This window comes from Myotis myotis, unplaced genomic scaffold, assembly GCF_014108235.1.
Source record: "Myotis myotis isolate mMyoMyo1 unplaced genomic scaffold, mMyoMyo1.p scaffold_m19_p_3, whole genome shotgun sequence".
NCBI classification, from domain to species: domain Eukaryota; kingdom Metazoa; phylum Chordata; class Mammalia; order Chiroptera; family Vespertilionidae; genus Myotis; species Myotis myotis.
Genome location: NW_023416335.1, coordinates 158,433,142 through 158,455,741, shown reverse-complemented (window position 1 = coordinate 158,455,741; position 22,600 = coordinate 158,433,142). Strand labels below are relative to the sequence as shown.

The following is a 22,600-nucleotide window of genomic DNA, read 5'->3' as shown; positions in this document are numbered from 1 at the left end:
GGTACATGCCCTTGACCAGAATTGAACCTGGGACCCTCAGTGGATAGAGCGTCGGCCTGCGGACTGAAGGGTCCTGGGTTCGATTCCGGTCAAGGGCATGTACCTTGGCTGTGGGTATACCCCCAGTGGGGAGTGTGCAGGAGGCAGCTGATTGATGTTCCTCTCTCATCGATGTTTCTAACTCTCTATCCCTTTCCCTTCCTCTCTGTAAAAAAAACAATAAAATATTTTTTTTAAAAAATGGAGGAGTCTCTTCCAACAAGCCTGTCTTGATTGTCTTAAAACAATCAAGAACTGCTTGCACCCCTCTGTTTCCACTAGAGGTCCTCATGTATTCATTCCTCCTCTTCAACCCCCACGGAAGAATGTAGAAGTATGTCTATATTATATGTCTGTGTGTATACACACACAACATTTACAGAACACACATACACCCTCCCAGCCAGGGCTCTCCCCTCCCCTTTCTTCTACCACCAGGTGTAAAAAGGAAGATTCCAGGAACTCAAGCCTTTGTTATTGTGCCCTATTTCAATGAAGGGTAAGAGGAGGTGTGTGTGTGTGTGTGTGTGTGTGTGTGTGTGTGTGTGTGTGTAGGGGGAGACGGGGCGGGGCCAGGAAGCAGGATGCCAGGGTCCCCAGTGCCTACCAGTAAGTCCCTAGGCCTCCGTCTCTCTCCCTTGCCACCTTGCTGCCCCCAGGGTCTTCACTCCAGAACAGATTCCAGAAAGAAGCTGAAAAGACCTCTTTTCACCCCGACTTTTGGCCAAGGCCTTCTATGCCACCTGCCAGGACCAGCAGGTAATGTGGGAGGGTGCCGGCATAAAGAAAGGGTGGAACAGGCCAGAGTGCTCTTTGCACCTAAACCTCCACCCCAGAATCAAGGGAGCCATCTGGGTTTTGCAAGGAGGAAGTGTCCATAGACTTGGGAAGACAAGTGTGAGGCGTCCGGGTCGGGGTGTTCCTGAGGTGAGGGGCCTGGAGGTAAGGGGGCAGCTTTTCTCAAGTAGCGGCGGGTAGTGGGGCCCCTGGTGGGTGGTGTGTGGGAGGGGTTGGGTCTCAGGATGTGGAGTCTGAACTCTGGCCTCGCTGCCGAGAGATCTCCGGGGTATGGACTTAGCCCATAGTGGATGCACCGGAGCTGGGAAGGCAGCAGTTAGGAGGGGGAGGCGCGGGCCGGGGGCAGCTGTCCCCCTGTGCCGTCCGCTCCCGCCCCCGCCCCCGATCATCCCGAGCTCCCGGGGCTGGAATGCAGGGAGAGGCCGTGAGTGGCTGGAATGAAGGGAAAACAGCAGCAGAGCGGGCCCCGGGGCGGGAAGAAGATGAGCAGCGCGGGCAGGAGGTGGAGAAGGAGGCACAGACCGGAGCCCTGGAGACACCGGGAGGGGGGGAGCGAGGCTTGGTGAGCTGGAACGGGGGCCTCTCCAGACCGGCATCCCGGTGCTGGGGGCCCCGGGCGCGGGCGCGGGCGGGCCGGCCGGGGTGAGGGGCGGGCAGCTGTGTCGTCAGGAGAGGGGCGGCCCCGCGGCGGCCGTCTCTGCCCGGCCCGGCCCGGCCCCCGCATCCCGGCTCCGGCTCCGGCTCCGGCTCCCGCGCTGCAGCTCCGACCGCGCGCCCTCCGCAGGCAGGTACAGACCCCGCGAGCCCCCGCCGCCCGCCCGGCCCTCGGCGCTGGAGGGCGGGGGCGCGAGGGCACGGCCCCGGGCGGGGTAGGGCTGCTGGGCGGCGGCGGAGGAGGAAGCGTGACAGCTGGAGCGGGGAGCCCGCGGGGTTAGCGCCGGGGCGCGGGGGCAGCGGGAGGGCTCGGCCGGAGCCGGGGAGGCAGCGGTGCACCCAGAGCTCCCCCTCCTCCTCTCCCTGTCTCGGAGGGATGGGGAAGCCCAGCTCTCAGGGACCCGAGTGCGAGGAAAGTCCATTTTTGGAACCTCGACAGCGCTGCATGTTGGAGAAGGCTTCTTGTTTTGGCCTCCTGGTCCCCGACTTCCCACCCGTATCTTCTCCACACCTGTCACCGGGATTCTGAAACTCCCGGGGTCTGAGTCCCGTTTTTCACCTTCGGGGGAGGAAATGAGCTTTACCGAAGAAGAAACGCAAATATGATTGGGCATCTTCTCACCCTCAGAACGAATGAGCCCACATGCCCCAACTGTGCCAACATCGGAACTTCCTCCTGCACTGCACAATGACCCCCACACACACACCCCCACCCACACCCCCACACCCCACCCCCTTAATCAAGCAACACTGCCATCTGTGAGGTTTGTGGAGGTTTAACGAATTTTGAGGCTTCAAGCCAAGCCAAATGCTTCCCTCTAGGGGGCTACTAAACTAGTGGCAGCGATGGGCAGGGAAGAGGAGGATGCAGGTTCTCCTGTGGTTAACGGGTTCAGAAGTCCAGGTTCAGTCCTGGGCCCTCAAGAACCAGTGCCTGCCCTTGGGGTTCCTTGCTGGGTCAGCCTTAATGTTGTGGGGGCAGAGCTGATTCCTGAGTAATGGTAAACTCATGGGACTTGGAATGTGAGCAATGAGTGTTGAGGTGAAAAGGGAAACTGTAAATGTTAGCACTGGCTTTGGAAAGCATACTTACCTTTCGGTTACCAGCAATGTTAGTATGTGATGTTTAAAATAAGATCTAGGAAACCAGAGGCACTAAGGTTTAATGAAATGGACCCAGGATAGGCTGTGCGGAGTCTGCGTGTCACCCTGAGATGGTTGCCCTCTCTCTGGGCCTCAGTTTCCTCCCAGCTCTGAGGATGTTCGACGATTCTCTGCCTCCAAGTCAACTAACTCTCTCACCCCAAGTTGGAAGAGGCAGGCAGGGAAAGCAGAGGAGGGAAGGGAAGGGTGAGTCACAAGTAGCTGGCGGCTGGCAGCTGACCCCACCCTCCCAACCCTAGCAGCCGCCTGGACTAGCCCAGGTTGTAGACTCAGGGTTGGGATGGAGCGGAGGACAAACCTGGACTTGTTATAGGTCTTTAAGGTCCTAGGATCCTGCAGTTTGTTGCCTTTCAGCAACTGGGGTGGCTAAACTTTCGGGGGGAAAGTCAGAAGGATGGCTGAAAAGATCCCAGGAGTCCTATGTCCAAGGTCGCAGCCCAGGAGTATCCTTGGACCCTGACAGTATAGTTTGCAGCCACCTCCTCACCCCCCCCCCCGCCCCCCACTCCCCATAGGCAAAATGCAGAATCCTAATGCTACATGTCGGTGCCTGACACGGGGGAAAGTCTACAATTGGGCCTCACTGCTACTGGGAGTCCCTAGAATTTATGCCTTCCTGGGTCAAAGATATCATTTTCCCTAAACTCCAGATGTGCGTTTCTCTAGGTACCATCCTTGTACTATAATAAAATAACAAAAATAATACTATCTAACATTTATAGAGTTCTTCGGTGTCATGAAGTTTACTAAGTATGTTGCATGTCTTATTTAATCCTCACATGGTGACTAATTTCTCTAGGTACCCATTTTATCGATGCGGAAACAGGTTTAGGGAGATGAAATAACTCACCCAAGAGCTAGGCTTCTAATCCATGCCTATCGAATTCAAAAGTCCATACTCTTAACCTCTACTGTATACTACATTTAAGACCTTGGAGGCTAGGAAGGATCATTTTTTGAAAAGAGAGACAAGAAAGAAGTATTGTCCTTTTGTCCCTTGTTTGCTCTCTCCCTGTCACTTTCTCTCGCAGATGTCCTAGAACCTTGGAGCCATCTAAGAATTCCCAGGGGTAATCAGAGTGGCTAATTAAGCCACACAGGCCCATTAGCCATGAGACTATTATGTATTCATTAGCTCTGTTGGCAGTAGAAGTTGGATTATAGTCTTTGAAAAGGGCCAGAGGGGTGGACTCCTTTCTCCAGAATATCAGTGTCACAGAACCCCTTCCTAAGTGTTCCCAGAGCGCCCCCAGGCGAGGAATGTTATACACATAGAGGTGGGCAGCAAAGATGTGCCAAGGTTAGAGGCTACAGAGTAGATTCTTGCACCACCAGAAAAGAAATTCTCATAGGTCCTAACTGCCTCCTTGAGCCTGAATAAATAAGTGGGCAGAGGGGAGGCAGAGGTCAGATTAACATTATTCATTCATTTAACAAATATTTATTTAGCACCTACTATATGTGCTCCAAATTGTCTCACGTATTCCTCTGCCTATCAAGATGGACACGCTGGCATCCCATTTAACCATATTTGTATTATTATTCTCAAAATATGACTCCCTAACTTTACGTAACTATTTGTACAACCAATATGGAGCACCTACAACATGCTGGGCACTGGGTTTGTTTTTTGTTTTTGTTTTTTATTGATTAAGTTATTACATATGTGTCCTTATCCCCACATTACCTCCATCCCCCCCACTCATGCCCTCACCCCCTGTTGTCTGTGTCCATTGGTTAGGCCTATATGCTTGCATATAAGTCTTTTGTTTGATTTCTCTCCCTTACCCCCAACCTCCCCTACCTTCACTCTGAGGTTTGACGGTCTGATTGATGCTTCTCTGTCTCTGGATCTGTTTTTGTTCATCAGTTTATGTTGTTCATTATATTCAACGAATGAGTGAGATCATGTTTGGGCACTGTTTTTGATATTGGGGATACAGTGATGAATAATACTGACAAGCCTTGGCTGGTTTGGCTCAGTGGATAGAGCGTTAGCCTGCAGACTGAAGAGTCCTGTGTTTGATTCTTGTCAGGGGCACATGCTCAGGTTGCTGGCTCGATCCCCAATAGGGGGTGTGCAGTAGGCAGCCGATCAATGATTCTCTCTCATCATTGATGTTTCTATCTCTCTCTCTCTCTCCCTCTCTGAAATCGATAAAAATATATTTTAAAAAGAAACAAAAGATTAAAGAAATAGAATTTAAAAAATGATAAGTTCCTGCCCTTGTGGAACTTACATTTTAGTAGGAGAAGACAAACAGGAAAGAAAATAGTTGGGTATGAGATTTATTAAGATGATCACTTAGGAAGTTATATAATGTCTAATCACTGGGATGAAACTAATACAATATATGTCAACTGTAGTTGAAAAATAAAAAATGGTTCAAAGAAAAAAAATAACAAGATAATTTCTAGCTGTGTTAAGTTCTATAAAAGAAATGACGGTGCTATGCAAAGGAGGGGACTACTTTAGAATGATCAGGGAAGGACTCTTGGAGGAGCTGACATTTCAGCTTTGGCAAAAAGTCAGCTCTGCCCACGAGTATGGAAGAGTGTTCCAGGCAGACAGAACAGTAAGTCTCATGGCCCTGAGCAGGGAAGAACTTGGTATGTTTGCAGAACAGAAAGGAGGTCAGTGAGACTAAAAGGCAGTGTGTGAAGAGGAGAGTGTTGCTCACTGGTTGAGCATCCACACATGAACCAGGAGGTCAGGGTTCAATTTCCAGTCAGGGCACATTCAGGGGTTGCAGGCTCAATCCCCAGTAGGGGGCATGCAGAAGGCAGCTGGTCAATGATTCTCTCTCATTGATGTTTCTGTCTCTCACTCCTCTCCCTTCCTCTCTGAAATAAATTTTTAAAAATTATATATATATATACAGAAAGACAAGCAGGGGCCCCTGCCACACAATTCTTGGATTGCAGTTTGGTTCCTGCCTTGGGAAGTCCCAACCTCCTCTTGGAGCTTTAGTTTCTTCACCTATAGAAAGGCTATACCAATCATTTTTTATCTCATAGAATTTTCTTTTAATTGTTAATACAATAACTACTGTTTCTTGAAGGCCTTCTGTATGCCAGGCATTATAGTTGGTACTTTTTATACATTATTTGACAATCCTCACAACTGTGATAGATAGGTGTCATTCTCCCCATTTTACAGATGTAGTTTGTCCAAATCATTTGACGCTGGTATCAGAGCTAAAAATAGAACCCAGATATGACTAACCCTAGTTCTGTTTGACTCCAAAACGGTGCTGTCCTATGCTGTGCTATACTAATGTGAGATATTATTATTGCTGTTTTTCAATACTCAGGGCAAGTTGCCCTCTGCTACTTGGTCTCTGGGCCAGTGGTCAGCATGATCCACGTGATGGCTCCTCTTTGGTCTCTGAGTCCCAGAGCTAAAAATTAGCTCCCTAAACACTGTTAGCCAACCTAGGTGGGTAGAAGGAAGACCCCATAATCTGAGACTCCCACATTTAGTTAAACCCTGCTGCAACCGGGAAGCCAGGCAGATAGATGTCTTTCCCCTAACTTCTCCCAGTCTCACGTGCCTGGCTTCCCCCCTTCCTCAGTCGAGCTCCGCTGGACACTGGCGAGGCGGGGCCAAGGTTGGGGACCCGCCAGAGTTGGTTCTGTGTCGCGCGCGTCAGAAGCGCTAGAGGTCGTTGCGGGGCGTGGGTGGCTCGGGGAGAGGGTGGCAGAGCGGGGCTGGAGACCGAGGCTGGAGGCGGAGCAAAATGGGGTCCTGGCCCGGAAGGCGTGCCAACAGCGCAGTGAGAACCACCCGGGGGGCCGGGATGTGGGATCCGCGATGGAGAGCACGGGCTTGGAATTGACTGCAGAGATTGGGGGTGGCGGGAGAAAAGGTAGAAGCAGGCGAGAGACACACTCACGAAGACATATACACTGGGAAAGCGGGTGTGGGGGCGGGAAGGTGAGGGTGGTCAAGATGAATTAAGACAGATTGGGGGGCGAGGGGAATAAGAGAGCTGGAGAAGGATCCAGGAATGGAGGAGAGTAAGAGATGAGTCAAAAATAGAGACAAAGGACAGTCTGTCAGGGAGAGAGAGAGACACATGGAGAGGAACACAAGGCACAGAAGAGACTTAGAGAGAGACTCAGAGAAAAGGAAAGAACAGAAATAATAGTGGGAGTGGAGAATTAACTGAGTAGACAACCACAGAGACCATGCTGGCTCTTTCAGCCACATGCTCTTGTCATCCTCCAGACCTACCCTTGGAAGCCCACGACCAGGCGCCGCAAGTTGTACTACCAAGCTGCCCTTGTGGCCACCCTTGTGAAAAAAAGGAAGATGGCCAAGGAGAGGGGCCTAATAAGCCCCAATGATTTTGCCCAGCTGCAAAAATACATGGAATGTGAGTCTTTCTCTCAGTCCTTTAGTTCTGCAGACCTTACCCCAGAGAGCTCCTCCTCTTCCTTCAATTTTCCCCCCCTTCACTCCCAGTTTCCCCCATGATCTTGAACCAGTCAGCTCCTAAGATATGCCTATGACTAGGAAAGGGAGGAGAGGGAGATGGGGAGATGTCTGGGGTCTCAGCTGTCCATCTACCTTCTCTGAACCTTGACTGCCTGTTCCAAGTCTCAGAGAAGAAAAAATAGGGGTACCACTTTGGAGGATCTGAAATGTTATTCTCTTCTATATTTCTGTGTATTTCAGACTTTCTTCTTTCTTCATCTCACTTGACTCTTTTTTCCTGTTGGGTGTCTGGGTGGGACACTGGCAGAGGGCAGGGAGAGCTAAACTAGACTAATGCTCTTCTTTCACTCTCTTCACACCATAGACTCCACCAAGAAGGTCAGTGATGTCCTAAAGCTCTTTGAGGATGGTGAAATGGCTGGATATGTCCAAGAAGATGTGAGTGGCAGCTGGTAAATCTTTTCCTGGACCAACTCCTCCTATCTTTGTTTTTTGCTATACCATTGGGATCCCCAACTTCCAGGGATTATTCTGGACCCAACCATGCTCTCTTCCCTCGAGATACCCCAACATTCATTGTTACTGCAGCTATTGCTTTAGGACAAAGCAAGAGATTCTCGTAATTCAGGACTCAACCTAAGAAGTTATACTCCTGCCTTGGGTGCTTCTCAATTCTGCACTTACTGTCTGTCCCCACTACTCCCAATTCTTCAATCCCCAACTCCCATCCTGCAGACTCCCCAGGATAATGGTTGCTCTCATCATAGGCCATTGGGTATGAGGGATTCCAGCAATTCCTGAAAATCTACCTGGAAGTGGATGATGTTCCCAGTCACCTAAGCTTGGCCCTGTTTCAATCCTTCCAGACTAGTTACTCCTTAGAAGAGACTGTAAAGAAAGGTATGGTCACACAGGTGGGAATGGGCCCAGCCTCCTGAAGAAAAGTCATGGATTTTGGAGTGAGAGCTGAATTGAGTCACATGCTGGGGTTAGGGTTGGGGGTCAGAGGTAGAGGTTGGCCCTGCTGGTCTCTGGGAGCTAGAAGAAGGAAAGTTAAAGGGAAGAGTTGGGACAAACAAAGGAAAAGAGAAGAGCCAGAGTGAAGGGAGCCCCACCTCAGATTTACTGTACTTTTTGTATCCAGATATGGTATGTCTCAGTGATGTCTCCTGCTACTTTTCCCTTCTGGAGGGTGGCCGACCAGAAGACAAGCTAGAATGTGAGTTGCCATTCTGGACTGGGGGAGGGGAAGAAGGTGAAGGGAGAGAGGGTGTTCCCCAGCCTTCCTTCCCTAATTTTTTCAGGATTCCTAAAGACCGACAGGGCCCGACAAAGGTGGGGCCAGAGAGTGAGCCCATTTTCTCTGTTCCCCCAGACTCCTTATACCTAATGCCATCCACCATAGTCACCCGAGTTCCTATGTTTTGTACATTTTCATGTAGGTGGCCTGGGGTGTTCTTGGGATGTAGATGGTGTGTAGTATCTCCCCTATCAGGTTCACTGAGGGTGGAATCCAGACCTGTTTCCCCTCCCTTTTTGTCTCCTTTTTCAGTCCCAACCCCAAGCTCTGGGCTCTTCATCTAAGAGGTTTCTCCCTATCTCTTTGTTTCCCCTGTATTCTATGATGAATTCTTTGGGTATCCCTCACAAACTGACCCTGGCCCCCCTAAAACACCCCACAGTCACCTTCAAGCTGTACGACATGGACAGAAATGGGATCCTGGACAGCTCAGTGAGTTGGGGGACCTGTATGCTGGGCAAGGGAGTATGTGTCCATTTGTCTGTGCCCTCCTGTCTCAACTCTTCCAGGATCTTAAGAAGCAGAGGAAGCTAGAGGGAGAAGTTGAATCTTGTAGAACTAAATTTGGGAGTAGGTCCCAAGCTCTTGACCCCTAAAAGAGGAGGCTGGAGACATGAATTGGGGACTGCCTTGCAAACATATGAACACACATAGACTTAGCATAGGCACCTGAGAATGAGAGATGGGTCTGGGGTGGAATGTAAGAACTCTGATTTCTAGAGAACAGTTTGAATGGTGGTAGTGAGGTGGGATATGGCTGTGGCTCTTACTCTCTTGGCCCATAGGAAGTGGAAAAAATCATCACACAGATGATGCGAGTGGCTGAATACCTGGATTGGGATGTGTCTGAGCTGAAGCCGGTAAGGCAGCTCTTCCTTCATGTCCCTTCTTGTATTTTCTCCCTGGTGAGTCTACTTTACCCTTAGCTAGGATGGCTGGTCTAGGTGTCCTGGGGGGCCTTGGAGAGGTGTCAGATCTGAGGGGCCACTCACACCAAGAGTCTCCCCATTCTCTGCTCAGATTCTTCAAGAAATGATGAAAGAGATTGACTATGATGGCAGTGGCTCTGTCTCCCTGGCTGAGTGGCTCCGGGCTGGGGCCACTACGGTGCCATTACTAGTGCTGCTGGGCCTGGAGATGGTGAGTAGAAGAGACTTGTAAGGAAGTTAAGACAGCTGCCTTGGGTTGTTTGCCAGAGGTTGGTTCTCTAAGGGCTTAGACACTCCCTAGCATTTATATGCCCTCCTAGACCCTGAAGGACAATGGGCAGCACATGTGGAGACCTAAGAGGTTCCCCCGACCAGTCTACTGCAACCTGTGCGAGTCAAGCATTGGTCTTGGCAAACAGGGCCTGTGCTGTAACCGTGAGTGATGGGGCCTGGGAGTGTGGGAGCAGAGGGGCAGCCCAGCTATCTGTGGGAGCATGGTGCTCTGAACTTAATGTAACCTGGGTTTGAATTCTGACCTCTGTCACTGACTAGTTATGTGACCTAGTTAAGCCTTAGTTTCTTCAACTGAAATTGAGATCATTGTGAGCATTAACTAAGTTGTTGCAAGAAAAGTGCTTCATCCAGTGCATGTACCTACTATTAAGTCTACAATAAAAATTAGTTATTATTATTGTTTTATATCTGGGCCTCCTTTGGATCATCCAACTCAGTTATTGGCACGTGGAGGGAGTAGGGGTAGTCATGCAGTAACAATTGCTCTCTTAGGGGGAAGAGTGAGCAAAAGGCATAGGTCTTGGAGGTGTACCCCCACCCCAAACTTTAATTATCTACCATACCCTCACAGCAAGGGATTATATGTCTTGTTTCAGTGAGTGATCCTACCTCACCCCCAGGTAAGGAGGAACTAGAGAGAGGGGCTTTAGCTAAGGCTCTGACCTTCTTCCTCCTTGCCCAGTCTGTAAGTACACCGTTCACGACCAGTGTGCCATGAAGGCCCTGCCTTGTGAAGTCAGCACCTATGCCAAGTCTCGGAAGGACATTGGTGTGAGTGACCCCCATGCCTACCCCATCACCATCCACAGCCTGGCCCCAGCCCTTGGCCCATTGTTACCCTCAACCCTTCCTCAGTCCTTTCTCAGACCCTCTCAGACTGGGATTGCCTTTCTCCCCAAGGTCCAATCACATGTGTGGGTGCGAGGAGGCTGTGTATCTGGAAGATGCGACCGCTGTCAGAAAAAAATCCGGATCTACCACGGTCTAGTTGGGCTGCATTGTGTGTGGTGCCACCTAGAGGTCAGTTCAGAGGCTTTGTCTACAGGCTGCGCCTTGGGGCCCCTGCTTAAACTGCCGTCTCTTCTGTTATCTCTAGTCTTCTTGCCTCCCAGACAGCTTATCCCTTACAGCCCCTATGGGCTCTCTTTTCAGTACCAGATCCCCAAGTTGAGAAGTGATGAGGTTCCCTCCACGATCTCTCCATGCCCACCTTGTCTTTCAGATCCATGATGACTGCCTGCAAGCTGTGGGCCATGAGTGTGACTGTGGGCTGCTCCGGGATCACATCTTGCCCCCATCTTCCATCTATCCCAGCGTCTTGGTGAGTGCTGTGGGAAGTAGCTGGGAGGGGACACGAGTGCTCTCCGATTTAAAAATACACATGCACACAATGCCATTTAGAGCAGAGAGCCTATACTTTTAGGACTCAAGTCAAACTCTCATCTGTTTAGGGATTCACACACAATCCAGTTTTCCTTCCCTTTGCTTCCCTTTCTAGGCCTCTGGACAGGAGCATAAAAGTAGCAAAACAAGCCAGAAGATCGTGGATGATTTAAATTTGAGCACGTTTGAGGCTCTGCGGGTACAAGGCTGAGAGGGTTGGGCTTCATGTGGTGGGGAATGGTTTTCCTTCACTGCAGCCCTCCTGGGGGGAATGAAGTAGAAACCTGGGGAATTGTGCCTGCTCTCCAGAAGCCCCACCCTGGTAGAGGAGGGAAAAAAATATCTTGGGGGAATAACACCTTTCTGTTCCTGTCTCCAGGGTCCATCTGAACTCTAACAAAACCCTGTGTTCCTTATCCTTGTTTTCTTCCTCCATGCAGATTGACCCTGTTGCTAACACCCACCCACTTCTGGTCTTTGTCAACCCTAAGAGTGGTGGGAAGCAGGGAGAGAGGTGAGAAAACAATACTGGGTCTTCTGAGATGGAGGGAGAAGACCGACAGAGATTTGGAATCTGTGTGTATGGAGAGGACTTTCCTTGAGGAGGACAGCAAGAAGGTGGGGTACAGAAACTCCATCCCCTGCCATGAGCTTTCCTTTTTCCCTCAAATAGGGTGCTTTGGAAATTCCAGTATCTGCTAAACCCTCGACAGGTGTTCAACCTCCTAAAGGATGGTCCTGAGCCAGGGTGAGTGTAAGTTGGGAGCTATAGCACAATGTTTGTGTGTGTCTGCCTATCTGTGTATGTTGAGAGAGCAGGAAAGATTGCATGTTGGGAGGGGAGGGCCAGGGGACCCCCTAGAAATCAGAATTCAGAATGCTGTTTTCACTAGGGTCACTGAGTATTCTGTCCTCTAAGTGCTCTGCCTCATCATTGTTCTGCTCAATGGTTGGAGATACCAATTTTCCCTAACTACTAAGGAGTGGTTATAAACTCTCCCCATTGTACCTTTTCTCTGCCCTTAATAGAGATAAGTCTTTTGACATAGGAGAAGGGGATTATAAGCAAAGTCCCCCCCCAAAAAAGTAATCTGCCTGTCCGGGAGTTGGGTAGCCTCATTCCAGTTATCGTTCCTCATCTTCTCTTTCACCTTTTGTCTCAGGCTTAGATTCTTCAGAGAAGTTCCCGATTGCCGGATTTTGGTGTGTGGTGGAGATGGCACAGTAGGCTGGATCCTCGAGACCATTGGTCAGTGCAGGGAGCGCTCCGGGCAGGGCACTCGGGCAGTGGCCTTCCAGAGCTAACTCCCTCCATGCATCTCCGCACCTGCCTCCCCAGACAAAGCCAACTTGCCTGTTGTGCCTCCTGTTGCCGTGTTACCCCTGGGCACTGGAAATGATCTAGCTCGTTGTCTAAGATGGGGAGGAGGTAAATGATTAGAAACTTTTTCTTGGGTAATGGGTGGAGTTGGATTGGAAGGGGAAGACACCTAGAAAGCATCTAGGCGTCTGGTGAACAAAGAGGGTTGGGAAGAATAGGCAGAGATGGGTGGGTACCAAAGTGGATTGTCCCAAAAGAAGAGAGCTGTGGAAGGAACAAGGGTCACAGTCTGAACTTAGAAGGGTCAAGGGTGATGGTTCTCTCCCCTATAAATCTAAAAATCTTCTATTTCTCCCAACCAATTCTTAGGGCCCAGAGCATCAGGGAAAATGGGGGTAGAGGGAGGACAATGTAGGAATAAGAAAGGTTGTATAAGAGCTAAGCCAGCTCTGGCCAGTGTGGCTCAGTTGGTTGGGCATTGTCCCGTGCACAGAGAAAGGTTGCTGGTTCGATTCCTGGTCAGGGCACATGCCTGGATTGCAGCTCGATCCCCAGTAGGATGCAGCAGATTGATGTTTCTTTCTCTACCTGTCCCTTCTTCTCTCTCTCTCTCTCATGTCAATGAAAACGTATTCTTATGTAAGCCAGATGCCGAGTGATGGAACTTGTAGGGAGATTGGCCATGACTCATCCATTCATTCAACCAGTTAATCAGGTCATGTATTCATTCATTATAATTTCTTCCCAAGTGTATTGCAACAGTCTCCTAACTACACTCCCATTTCTAGTCTTTTGCTCCCTTCAAAGAGAAAGAGTTGAAGGCATTGGTAGTTAAAGATGTCAGTGTGGGGCAGGTTGAGTTTGAGGTATCTTGGAGCTGAGCTGCTGGATTCAAAGTCCAGCTCTGAGATGTCACAGGCGATTATAGAATAGGGGTCTTCTAAGGAGAGTAAAAAGTGTTTTAAATGGAAGAAATTATGTAAAACCATTGGAGCCACCAAACAATGTGGTGGTGCATTAGGGGAAAGTGTGAGTCATTCATTGTTACTGGGACATAAGGGGTGAAATGGGGAATGGGAAGAAGGAGGACTGAGTTTACTAGAGTCCAGATTATGGAGGGTCATGAATGCTATGCTGAGGAGTTTTTAACTTCATCCTGCTGGAGATTGCAAGCTGACAGCCCACAGAAATTATTTGTATTGTCTACCTTGCAGCGTTTTAATTTTTTTGACTTTGGTTATTTCTAAGAAGTGGGTTATGTATTCTTCAATTTCCCACAATCCCTGGGCTTCCTACTATTCACTTGTCCACTTTACCTTTCTAACAACTGAGGCATTTGAATGTGCAATTCCTGAACTGTAGGGAACTCTTAAACTCATGAAAAATATATGTAAAATATTATACTCTTGTATACACTGGCCGGTGTGCTCAGTGGTTGAATGTCAACCTATGAACCAGGAGGTCATGGTTCAATTCCCAGTCAGGGCACATGCCCGGGTTGTGGGCTCAATCTTGTGTGGGGCATGCAGAAGGCAACCAGTCAATGATTCTCTCTCATCATTGATGTTTCTATCTCTCTCTCCCTCTCCTTCTTCTCTGAAATCAAGAAAAAAATATATTTAAAAGTAAAATAAAATATTATACCCTCTCTACATAAAATATTATTCCAGAAATTAGGAATATTTTTTAAATGTATTTTTATTGACTTTTTACAGAGAGGAAGGGAGAGAGATAGTTAGAAACATCAATGAGAGAGAAACATTGATCGGCTGCCTCCTACACACTCCCCTCTGGGGCTGTGCCCGCAACCAAGGTACATGCCCTTGACCGGAATCAAACCTGGGACCCTTGAGTCCACAGGCCGATGCTCTATCCACTGAGCCAAACCGGTTAGGGCTAGGAATATTTTTGAATACATATTACCATGTAAATTTTTGGCCAGATTTTATTTATTTATTTGTTTTGTTTTGTGTTAATCCTCACCTGAGGATATTTTTCCCATTGGTTTTCTTTTTAAAATATTTTTATTGATTTCAGAGAGGAAGGGAGAGGAAGAGAGAGATAGAAATATCATTGACCGGTTGCCTCCTGCACACCCCACACTGCAGAACAAGCCTGCAACCCGGGCATGTGCGCTTGACTGGAATCGAACCTGGGACCCTTCAGTCCACAGGCCAACACTCTATTCACTGAACCAAACTGGCCAAGGCCCCATTGATTTTTTAAAGAGAGTGGAAGGAAGGAGGAGAGACACACACAGAGAGAAACATCATGTGAGAGAGACACATCGATTGGTTGCCTCCCGCACGCACCCCAACCAGAGCCATGAGGTAGAAGCCACAATGTTTGGTAACTAATGGGTTGTGGAGGAGGACGTGAAGACCAGTCTAAGACATTTCCTAGGTCTGTGGACTGAGCAGATGGGATGGCATTTACTAAGATATGGGATACAGGAGGAGGACCAGTTTTAGGAAGAAAGATTCATTTTTAGACACGCTGCACTGAGGTGTCAGTGGAGCACCCAGATGGAAGTGTGTGGTGGGTAGTTAGAAGTCAATGTTAAAAATTTAGGAGACCCCGTGATCCCACTTCTAGGAATATATCCCAAGAAAACAGAAACACCAATCAGAAAGGATATATGCATCCCTATATTCATAGCAGCACAATTCACCATAGTTAAGATCTGGAAACAGCCTAAGTGCCCATCAGTAGATGAATGGATTAGAAAACTGTGGTACATCTACACGATGGAATACTATGCTGCTGTAAAAAAGAAGGAATTCTTACCATTTGCAACGGCATGGATGGAACTGGAGAGCATTATGCTAAGTGAAATAAGCCAGTCAATGAAGGAAAAATACCACATGATCTCACTCATTTATGGATAATAAAGGCCATTATAAACTTATGAACAAAAATAGATACAGAGGCAGAGCAACCTCGAACAGACTGTCAACTACAGCGGGAAGGACGAAGAGGGTTGGGGGGTGGGAGGGGGTGGGGTAAGAGATCAACTGAAGGACTTGTATGCATGCATATAAGCATAACCAATGGACATAAGACACTGGGGGGTAGGGGAGGTCAGGGGATTGTCAAGGGCTGGAAAAAAAGGAGACATATGTAATACTCTTTGTAATACTTTAAGCAATAAAACAATTTAAAAAAATTTAGGAGAAAAGTCAGGGCTGAAGATACATGTTTGAGAGTCATCTGCTCCTGGGTGGTAATTGACATCTGGAAAAGAGTTACCAGTAAAAGAGTTAAGAAGAGAAGGTGGATGAGAACAGGCAGATCCTGGTAATCACCCTATTTAAGGTTTGAGCAGAGGAAGATGAATTATTAATGGAGTCTATATTAGTGACCTGTTTCTGCTATAACAAGTCACCACAAACAGTGGTTTAAAACACAGCTCTGACTGGTTTGGCTCAGTGGATAGAGCATCAGTCTGGGGACTGAAGGGACCCCGGTTTGATTCCGGTCAAGGGCATGTACCTTGGTTGCGGGCACATCCCCAGATGGGGGTGTGCAGGAGGCAGCTGATCGATGTTTCTAACTCTCTATCCTTCTCCCTTCCTATCTGTAAAAAAATCAATAAAATATATTTAAAACAACAACAACAACACAAATTTATCATCTTAACGTTCTGAGGATCAGAAGTCCAAAATAGGTCCCACTGCACTAAAGTCAAGGTGCTGGCAGGGCTGTGTTTTGTTTAGAGGCTCTAGGGGTCCCCTTTTACTTACAAGGACCCCTGTGATCACCTTGGGCCCCCCTAGATAATTCAGGATACTCTCCCCATTTTTAAAATCATTAATTTAATCACACCCGCAAAGCCGCTTGCTGTGTACGGCAACATATTCACAGATTCTGGAGATGAGGATGTGGACATCTTCGAAGGGCCATTATCCTGCCTACCGCAGAGACTACGAAGGAGCAGTTAGAGAGGGCCCTCTGTCACTTAGAGAGTGCTAGTTTAGAAACCAAGTGAGTAGTTTCATGAGTTAAAATAAGAACTAAAGATACACTATTGGTTTTGGCAGGAATCATTGGCATCTTTGCCAAAAGCGTTTCAGCAGGGTTGTATGGTGAAAGGCAAATTACAGTGGGTTGAACCACCAATGGAATGTGAGGAAGTGAAGACCCAGTTTTGTAATCTTTTTCTTCCTGATTGCAAAAATAATACGTGCTTGTGGTAAAATATACTTCAAACGTTTCAGATATACGTGCCAAGAAAGTGAAAGTTCTCTGTAATCTACTCCCTGAAGTTTTGGAGTCTATTTCCACATGGTTTTCTTTCTAGAGACATACTAATCTGTATTTAAACAACAAGGTCATTTCACAGATGCTTTTCTTCTTCTTTTTAACGAAACAGTTCATCTTGGTTGTCATTATATTTCTTTTTTAAAATATATTTTTATTAATTTCAGAGAGGAAGAGAGAGGCAGAGAGAGATAGAAACATCAAATGATGAGAGATAATCATTGATTGGCTGCCTCTTGCACACCCCCTACTGGGGATCAAGCCCGCAACCCAGGCATGTACCCTTGACTGAAATCGAACCCAGAACCCTTCACTCCTCAGGCCAACACTATCCACTGAGCCAAACCTGCTAGGGCTGCCTCACTCCTTTTATTACTGAATAGCACTATGCTCTGTGAATGTCATTATTTACTTATTTATTTTTATTTTGAGAGTATGTTTATTACAGCTAAGGATAGCAAAAGGAGGAAGGGCTTAGGATAGAAGAAGCAACAGGAGAGAGACAGGCGAGGCTGCTTAAGCTCCCTAGAACTGTTACAGGAAAAAAGAAGTGAGCCAAGGTGGGGCTGCTTTCGCTCACTGGAAAGTCAGAGGAAATGGGGCCTTGGACACAGGTTCAGAGGGTTAGCCCGGGAGGAGCTGCTGCTGCCCATAGCTCCCCTGGTTGCAAGTCTTGTGGGAACTGTTAGAGTTTAGGAGAGGCATGCCTGTCGGGGAAGAAAAGCATGGATGTGCTCCTGGGAGGGAACGTGCCTTTCATAATTTACTTAACCAGTCCCCTCTTGATAGACATCTGGGTAGCATTTAGTCTTTTACTACAAACCATCTGCAGTGAACACTGCTCATCTATCTCTGCACACAGATGTGAGAATTTCTCTAGGAGAGATTTCAAGAAGTGAAATTGCTGGCTCCAAGAGCATAAAGATTTGACACTTGATTAGTTATTTTCTTTAAAAAAAAAAATAGTGCTTGCTTGAGCAGTATATATACTAAAATTGGAATGATACAGAGACGATTACCATGGCCTCAGTGCAAGGACGACACACAAATTTGTGAAACATTCCATATTAAAAAGAAAAAGAAAGTAATACGTCAGTACATTTTCACTGTAAAAAATTTTGAAAAGTGAAATGTGTAAGTCTTCACATATAGGTCTCTTTTTCCTTACTCCTCACCAAATTCCACATTCCTCCCACTGCTTCCTATTTGCACTCATTTTTCTGTTTTCACATGCACACACACACACACGGAACTTTTAAACAAACATAAATGGGATCATGCTATCCAAATTGTTCTGGTTCTTTTTTTCATGGCCTAATGTGTCTTGGAGCTCTTTCCATGTTAGCTTCTATAGATTTCATTTTGCATTCAGTAGCTGCGCATTATTTCATGGCATGGATTTGCCACCATCCATATAACCTTCCCTTACTGATGGGCATTTAGATTTTTTCCAATATTTTGCTATTTTAGAAGTACCTCAGCAAACTTACTTGTATATCCACTGCTGTGCACATGTGTGTTAGTTTCTGTAGGTGACATTCCTAAAAGTGGAATTGCTACATCAAAGGATACGTTTTGATAAAATTTGATAACGTTTTGATAAAAATTGCCAAATTGTCTTCCAAAAACGAAATAACAATATATGCTCCAACTAACAGCAAATGAGAGCGCCGGTTTATTCATAATCCCTTTAATGCTTGATTTTATCAATCTCTTTATACTTTGTCAATTTGAGCATCTTTAATATGCATATTGTCCATTTGTATTTCTTTTTTTAAAATATATTTTTATTATTATTTAAAATATATTTTTATTGATTTCAGAAAGGAAGGGAGAGAGAGAGTGATTGAAACATCAATGATGAGAGAAAATCATTGATCGGCTGCCTCCTGCACACCACACACTGGGGACCAACCTGCAACCCAGGCATGTGTCCTGACTGGAAATTGAACCGTGATCTCCTGTGGCCAGGCTTAAATATATATATATATATATATATATATATATATATATATATTTAAAGTATATTTTATTGATTCTTCACAGAGAAGAAGGGATAGAGATAGAGAGTTAGAAACATCAATCAGCTGCCTCCTGCACACTCCCCACTGGGGATGTGCCCGCAACCCAGGTACATGCCCTTGACCGGAATCGAACCTGGGACCTTTCAGTCCGCAGGCCAACGCTCTATCCACTGAGCCAAACCGGTTTGGGCTTAAATATATTTTTATTGATTTCAGAGAGGAAAGAAGAGGGAGAGAGAGATAGAAACATCAACGATGAGAGAGAATCATTGATTGGCTGCCTCCTGCCCACCCCGCTACTGGGGATTGAGCCCACAACCCTTCAGTCCACAGGCTGATGCTCTATCCACTGAGCCAAACCAGCTAGAGCTGTATTTCTTCTGTGATTGGCTTGATTGCCTTATTTGCCAGTTTTTCTATTGACTTTATTAATATAGAATTTGTAAGCTTTTTTGAATGTTGGGGAAGTTAATCTGTTGTCTGTGCTGCAGAAAATTTTCCTCAGTTTGTATTTTGTCTTTGTTGTTGTTGCTGTTAATCCTCACTTGAGGATATTTTCCCATTGATTTTTTTAGACAGAGTCAGAAGGGTGGGGGAGAGACACAGAGAGAGAAACATTGCTGTGAGAGAGACACATCGATTGGCTGCCTCCCGAACATGCCCTGACCGGGACAGGGGATTGAGCCTGCAACTGAGGTACATGCCCTTGACGGGAATCAAACCCAGGACCCTTCAGTCTGTGGGCAGACGCTCCAACCACTGAGCCAAACCGGTAGGGCTATTTTGTCTTCTTTTTTTTTTTAAGTGTGTTATTTATTTCACCATACAGAAGTTTGTAATTTTAATATATTTGTGTTAATCAGTCTTTCCCTTTTTTGGCTCCTAGCTTTGTACGTATTATGCTTTAGAAAGGCCTTTTCCACTCAAGACTGTTAAAACATTGTGCTTTCTTCTAGTACAAATTCTGCTTCCTTTTTTTAACATTTAAATTCTTTGATCCACCTTGAATTTATTTTGGTATAAGGAGTAATTTTTACACCCAGCACTAGTTATGGAATAATCTGTCTTTTCCCTGCTTACTTGAAATGTCATCATATACTAAACTCTCATATATACTTCATTCTATTTCTGGGCACTCTGTCCTTTACTTTTTACTTTATTTACTTTTATCACACTGTTTAGACAGAGAAAGTGTCAGGGAATGAGGGAGAGAGATAGAGATGGAGATGGAGATAGAGATAGAGAATGAATTTTCCCCATTCATCACTCATTTTAAAATTTTTCTGGCTATTTTCTCTAGTCTTCCAGATGAACTTTGCATGATTGTTAGATGGGTACACACATTGGGAACACTCATCCTCCATGACAGTGTGGAAGAAAGGGTCAGCAAGATCCATGCCCAAGCACCCTTCCCTTCCACTGGCAAGGGCTGGGAGAGTCTGCAGAATCAGGACAGAGAATCCCTGGGAATTTGTGGAGCTAGGAGCTAAGAGGAGGTCCCTCTGAGACTTGGGGCTGAGTGCTAACCTGTGTTCTCCCCCCTCCCTAGGCTATGAGGGACAGAATTTGGGGAAGATCCTCAAGGATTTAGAGATGAGTAAAGTGGTATATATGGATCGATGGTCTGTGGAGGTGATACCCCAACGAACTGAAGAAAAGTGTGACCCAGTCCCCTTTCAAATCATCAATAACTACTTCTCCATTGGTGTGGTCAGTGGAGTGGGCATGGGGGAAGGGAGGAAGTAGGGGTTAAGCAGGCACAGGCTGGAGGAGGGCAGACTGGAAAGGTAGAGGTTAAGGAAGCTATCCACAGGAAAATTTGGGGTGGGGCCCAGTGGTGTGAGTTGCAAGAAAAGAACATGAGGCATACTGCTCCCAAATGGGGAAGTTAAAGAAAGTAATGTGCTGAGAGGAGGCAGGCCTCTGATCTTACATGCCCTGAACTCCCCAGGACGCCTCTATTGCTCACCGATTCCACATGATGCGAGAGAAATATCCTGAGAAGTTCAACAGCAGGTGAGAGAAAGTGGGGGTGGGGGTAGGTATACACAGTGGCAGGGACCAGTTGTGGCCAAGTGTGACCAGAGCACTTATATGGGTAGTAACACCTCTAGGAAAGCCCTCAACCCAAAGGTACCCTGTTCTGCATGGGTATGGAGTCAGGAGGTTGATGCCTTTCCCTGTCACTGCTAACTGCATAATTTGTCCCCTCCCTACTGGGTCTTGTGTTGGGGCTGATACAGAATGAAGAACAAGCTATGGTACTTCGAATTTGCCACATCTGAATCCATCTTCTCAACATGCAAAAAGCTGGAGGAGTCTTTGACAGTTGAGGTGGGTATGATGAAACCTAACCCTATATCCTTTTCAGCTTTTTATATCTTAGTTTCTCTCTACACAGGTGCCTCAAGAACTTCCCATATTCTTGAACCTTTGCTTTGACCTCCCAGTTCTCCAATTTTGAATTCCCAAGTTCTCAAGATATACTAGTCCCTATTTCCCTCCATCCCTTGCAAAACTCAAAATCTTGGCTTTCCCTATTTGTCATTTGGTGGAGGAAGAGGTCACGCCCTTGATTATGTCGTGATGTAAGGATCTGTTTTCTCCTACCCTCAGATCTGTGGGAAACCATTAGATCTGAGTTCCCTATCTCTAGAAGGTATTGCAGTCCTGAACATTCCTAGCACGCATGGTGGATCCAACCTCTGGGGTGATACCAAGAGACCCCATGGGGACATCCACGGGATCAACCAGGCCTTAGGTTCTGCAGCTAAAGTCATCACTGACCCTGACATCCTGAAAACCAGTGTACCAGGTGAGAGGAGCAGTTCTGGAAGCGGAGTGAGCGGGACTAAGGGGAAGGTGTGACTCTCTCTGAAGGCACCCTGCTTCTGCGAAACCTATCTCACTACTTTCCACCCCCAGACCCAAGTGACAAGCGGCTGGAAGTAGTAGGGCTGGAGGGTGCAATTGAAATGGGCCAGATCTATACCAAGCTCAAAAGTGCTGGACGTCGGCTGGCCAAGTGCTCTGAGATCACCTTTCAGTAAGGAAAATTCTGGCCGGGGGCTCTGAGGGAAGGAGTTGGGCCGGGAGCACCCGGGTCTTGGGAATGGTGGGGAGGGACTGTACTAGGAGATCTCAGTGCTAAAGGGTCTGAAAGCCAACCTAAGAAACAGAGTTTTGGTATTTGATTGGTAAGGAAATCTCCACCAATCTGCCTTGGCCTCCCACAGCACCACGAAAACCCTTCCCATGCAAATTGATGGAGAACCCTGGATGCAGTCGCCCTGTACGGTGAGTATTGCCTATGCCTGCCAAATATTGAACCCTCAGGCTCCATGGATCCTAAATCTCCATGCCATAGCTTCTTTACTTCCTCCTGATGCCTGAAGTTTCCCTGTGCACCATTCCTCTCATACCCTGTCTTCCCAGCCCCTGGCCATCCTACTATGTATGATGGGTCTTCCCACAGCAACCCACCCTGAACCCATGGGTCTTCCCCCAAATTTCTGCTGCTGCAGCCCCAAGACACCAGGTTCTGCATCTGAACATGCCCCCTTCCCTTCCAGATCAAGATCACCCACAAGAACCAGATGCCCATGCTCATGGGCCCACCACCCCGTTCCTCCAATTTCTTTGGCTTCTTGTGTTGAGGGGGACACCTCAGCCTCCAAGCCAGCCTTGAACCCACCTCCCTGGACTCTACTCCATAGGCTCTGTACACTGCTGCCACACCCTCCTGCCAGCTCAGGGCAGTGTTCCTTCACCCTTACAGTATTTATTATCCTGCACCACCTCCACTATTTCCCACGCATATGTGTGCGCACACACATACACAAACACACCACAAACACATACATTGAAAGTGCCTCATCTAAATAAAATGACTTTTTTCCCCTCACTGGGATATCTGTTAAGTGAGTGGTATACCTCCTTCCTTTATACCTTCACTCTATAAATGACATAGATTCTCGCAAGAAGCAAGAAAAA

The 22,600-nt window shown here is 47.2% G+C and overlaps 1 protein-coding gene and 1 non-coding gene across 14 annotated transcripts; both read left to right on the top strand.

Moving 5' to 3' along the window:
- The first annotated feature begins 482 nt into the window (after positions 1-482).
- On the top strand, positions 483-22,527 carry DGKA (diacylglycerol kinase alpha). 13 transcript variants are annotated; one of them, XM_036298583.1, is made up of 25 exons: positions 483-538; positions 699-798; positions 6,887-7,034; positions 7,461-7,534; positions 7,864-7,996; positions 8,241-8,315; positions 8,779-8,828; positions 9,182-9,256; positions 9,417-9,536; positions 9,646-9,760; positions 10,302-10,390; positions 10,520-10,639; positions 10,842-10,940; positions 11,118-11,201; positions 11,443-11,516; positions 11,676-11,750; positions 12,166-12,251; positions 12,342-12,431; positions 20,157-20,317; positions 20,559-20,623; positions 20,851-20,941; positions 21,224-21,422; positions 21,533-21,653; positions 21,844-21,904; positions 22,180-22,263. In XM_036298583.1, exons 3-25 carry the CDS (start codon positions 6,971-6,973, stop codon positions 22,261-22,263), a joined length of 2,205 nt encoding a protein of 734 aa, XP_036154476.1. In that variant the 5' UTR covers positions 483-538; positions 699-798; positions 6,887-6,970. The 13 variants fall into 13 exon arrangements, with proteins under 13 accessions (XP_036154476.1, XP_036154475.1, XP_036154477.1 ...); XM_036298582.1 differs by lacking the exon at positions 483-538 and having other exon boundaries at positions 663-798; XM_036298584.1 differs by lacking the exons at positions 483-538; positions 699-798 and adding an exon at positions 861-981.
- LOC118652259 lies at positions 17,549-17,655 on the top strand. Its single transcript, XR_004966525.1, has one exon. It is a non-coding gene; the product is annotated as a U6 spliceosomal RNA (small nuclear RNA).
- Positions 22,528-22,600: the final 73 nt, after the last annotated feature.

Bases quoted from the DNA above. Each gene is read 5' to 3' on its own strand.
- DGKA (XM_036298583.1), top strand. From the start codon at position 6,971: ATGGCCAAGGAGAGGGGCCTAATAAGCCCCAATGATTTTGCCCAGCTG. The intron at 11,202-11,442 runs GTACAAGGCTGA...TCCTCCATGCAG, and splicing joins GCACGTTTGAGGCTCTGCGG to ATTGACCCTGTTGCTAACAC. The intron at 20,624-20,850 runs GTGAGAGAAAGT...GGGCTGATACAG, and splicing joins CCTGAGAAGTTCAACAGCAG to AATGAAGAACAAGCTATGGT.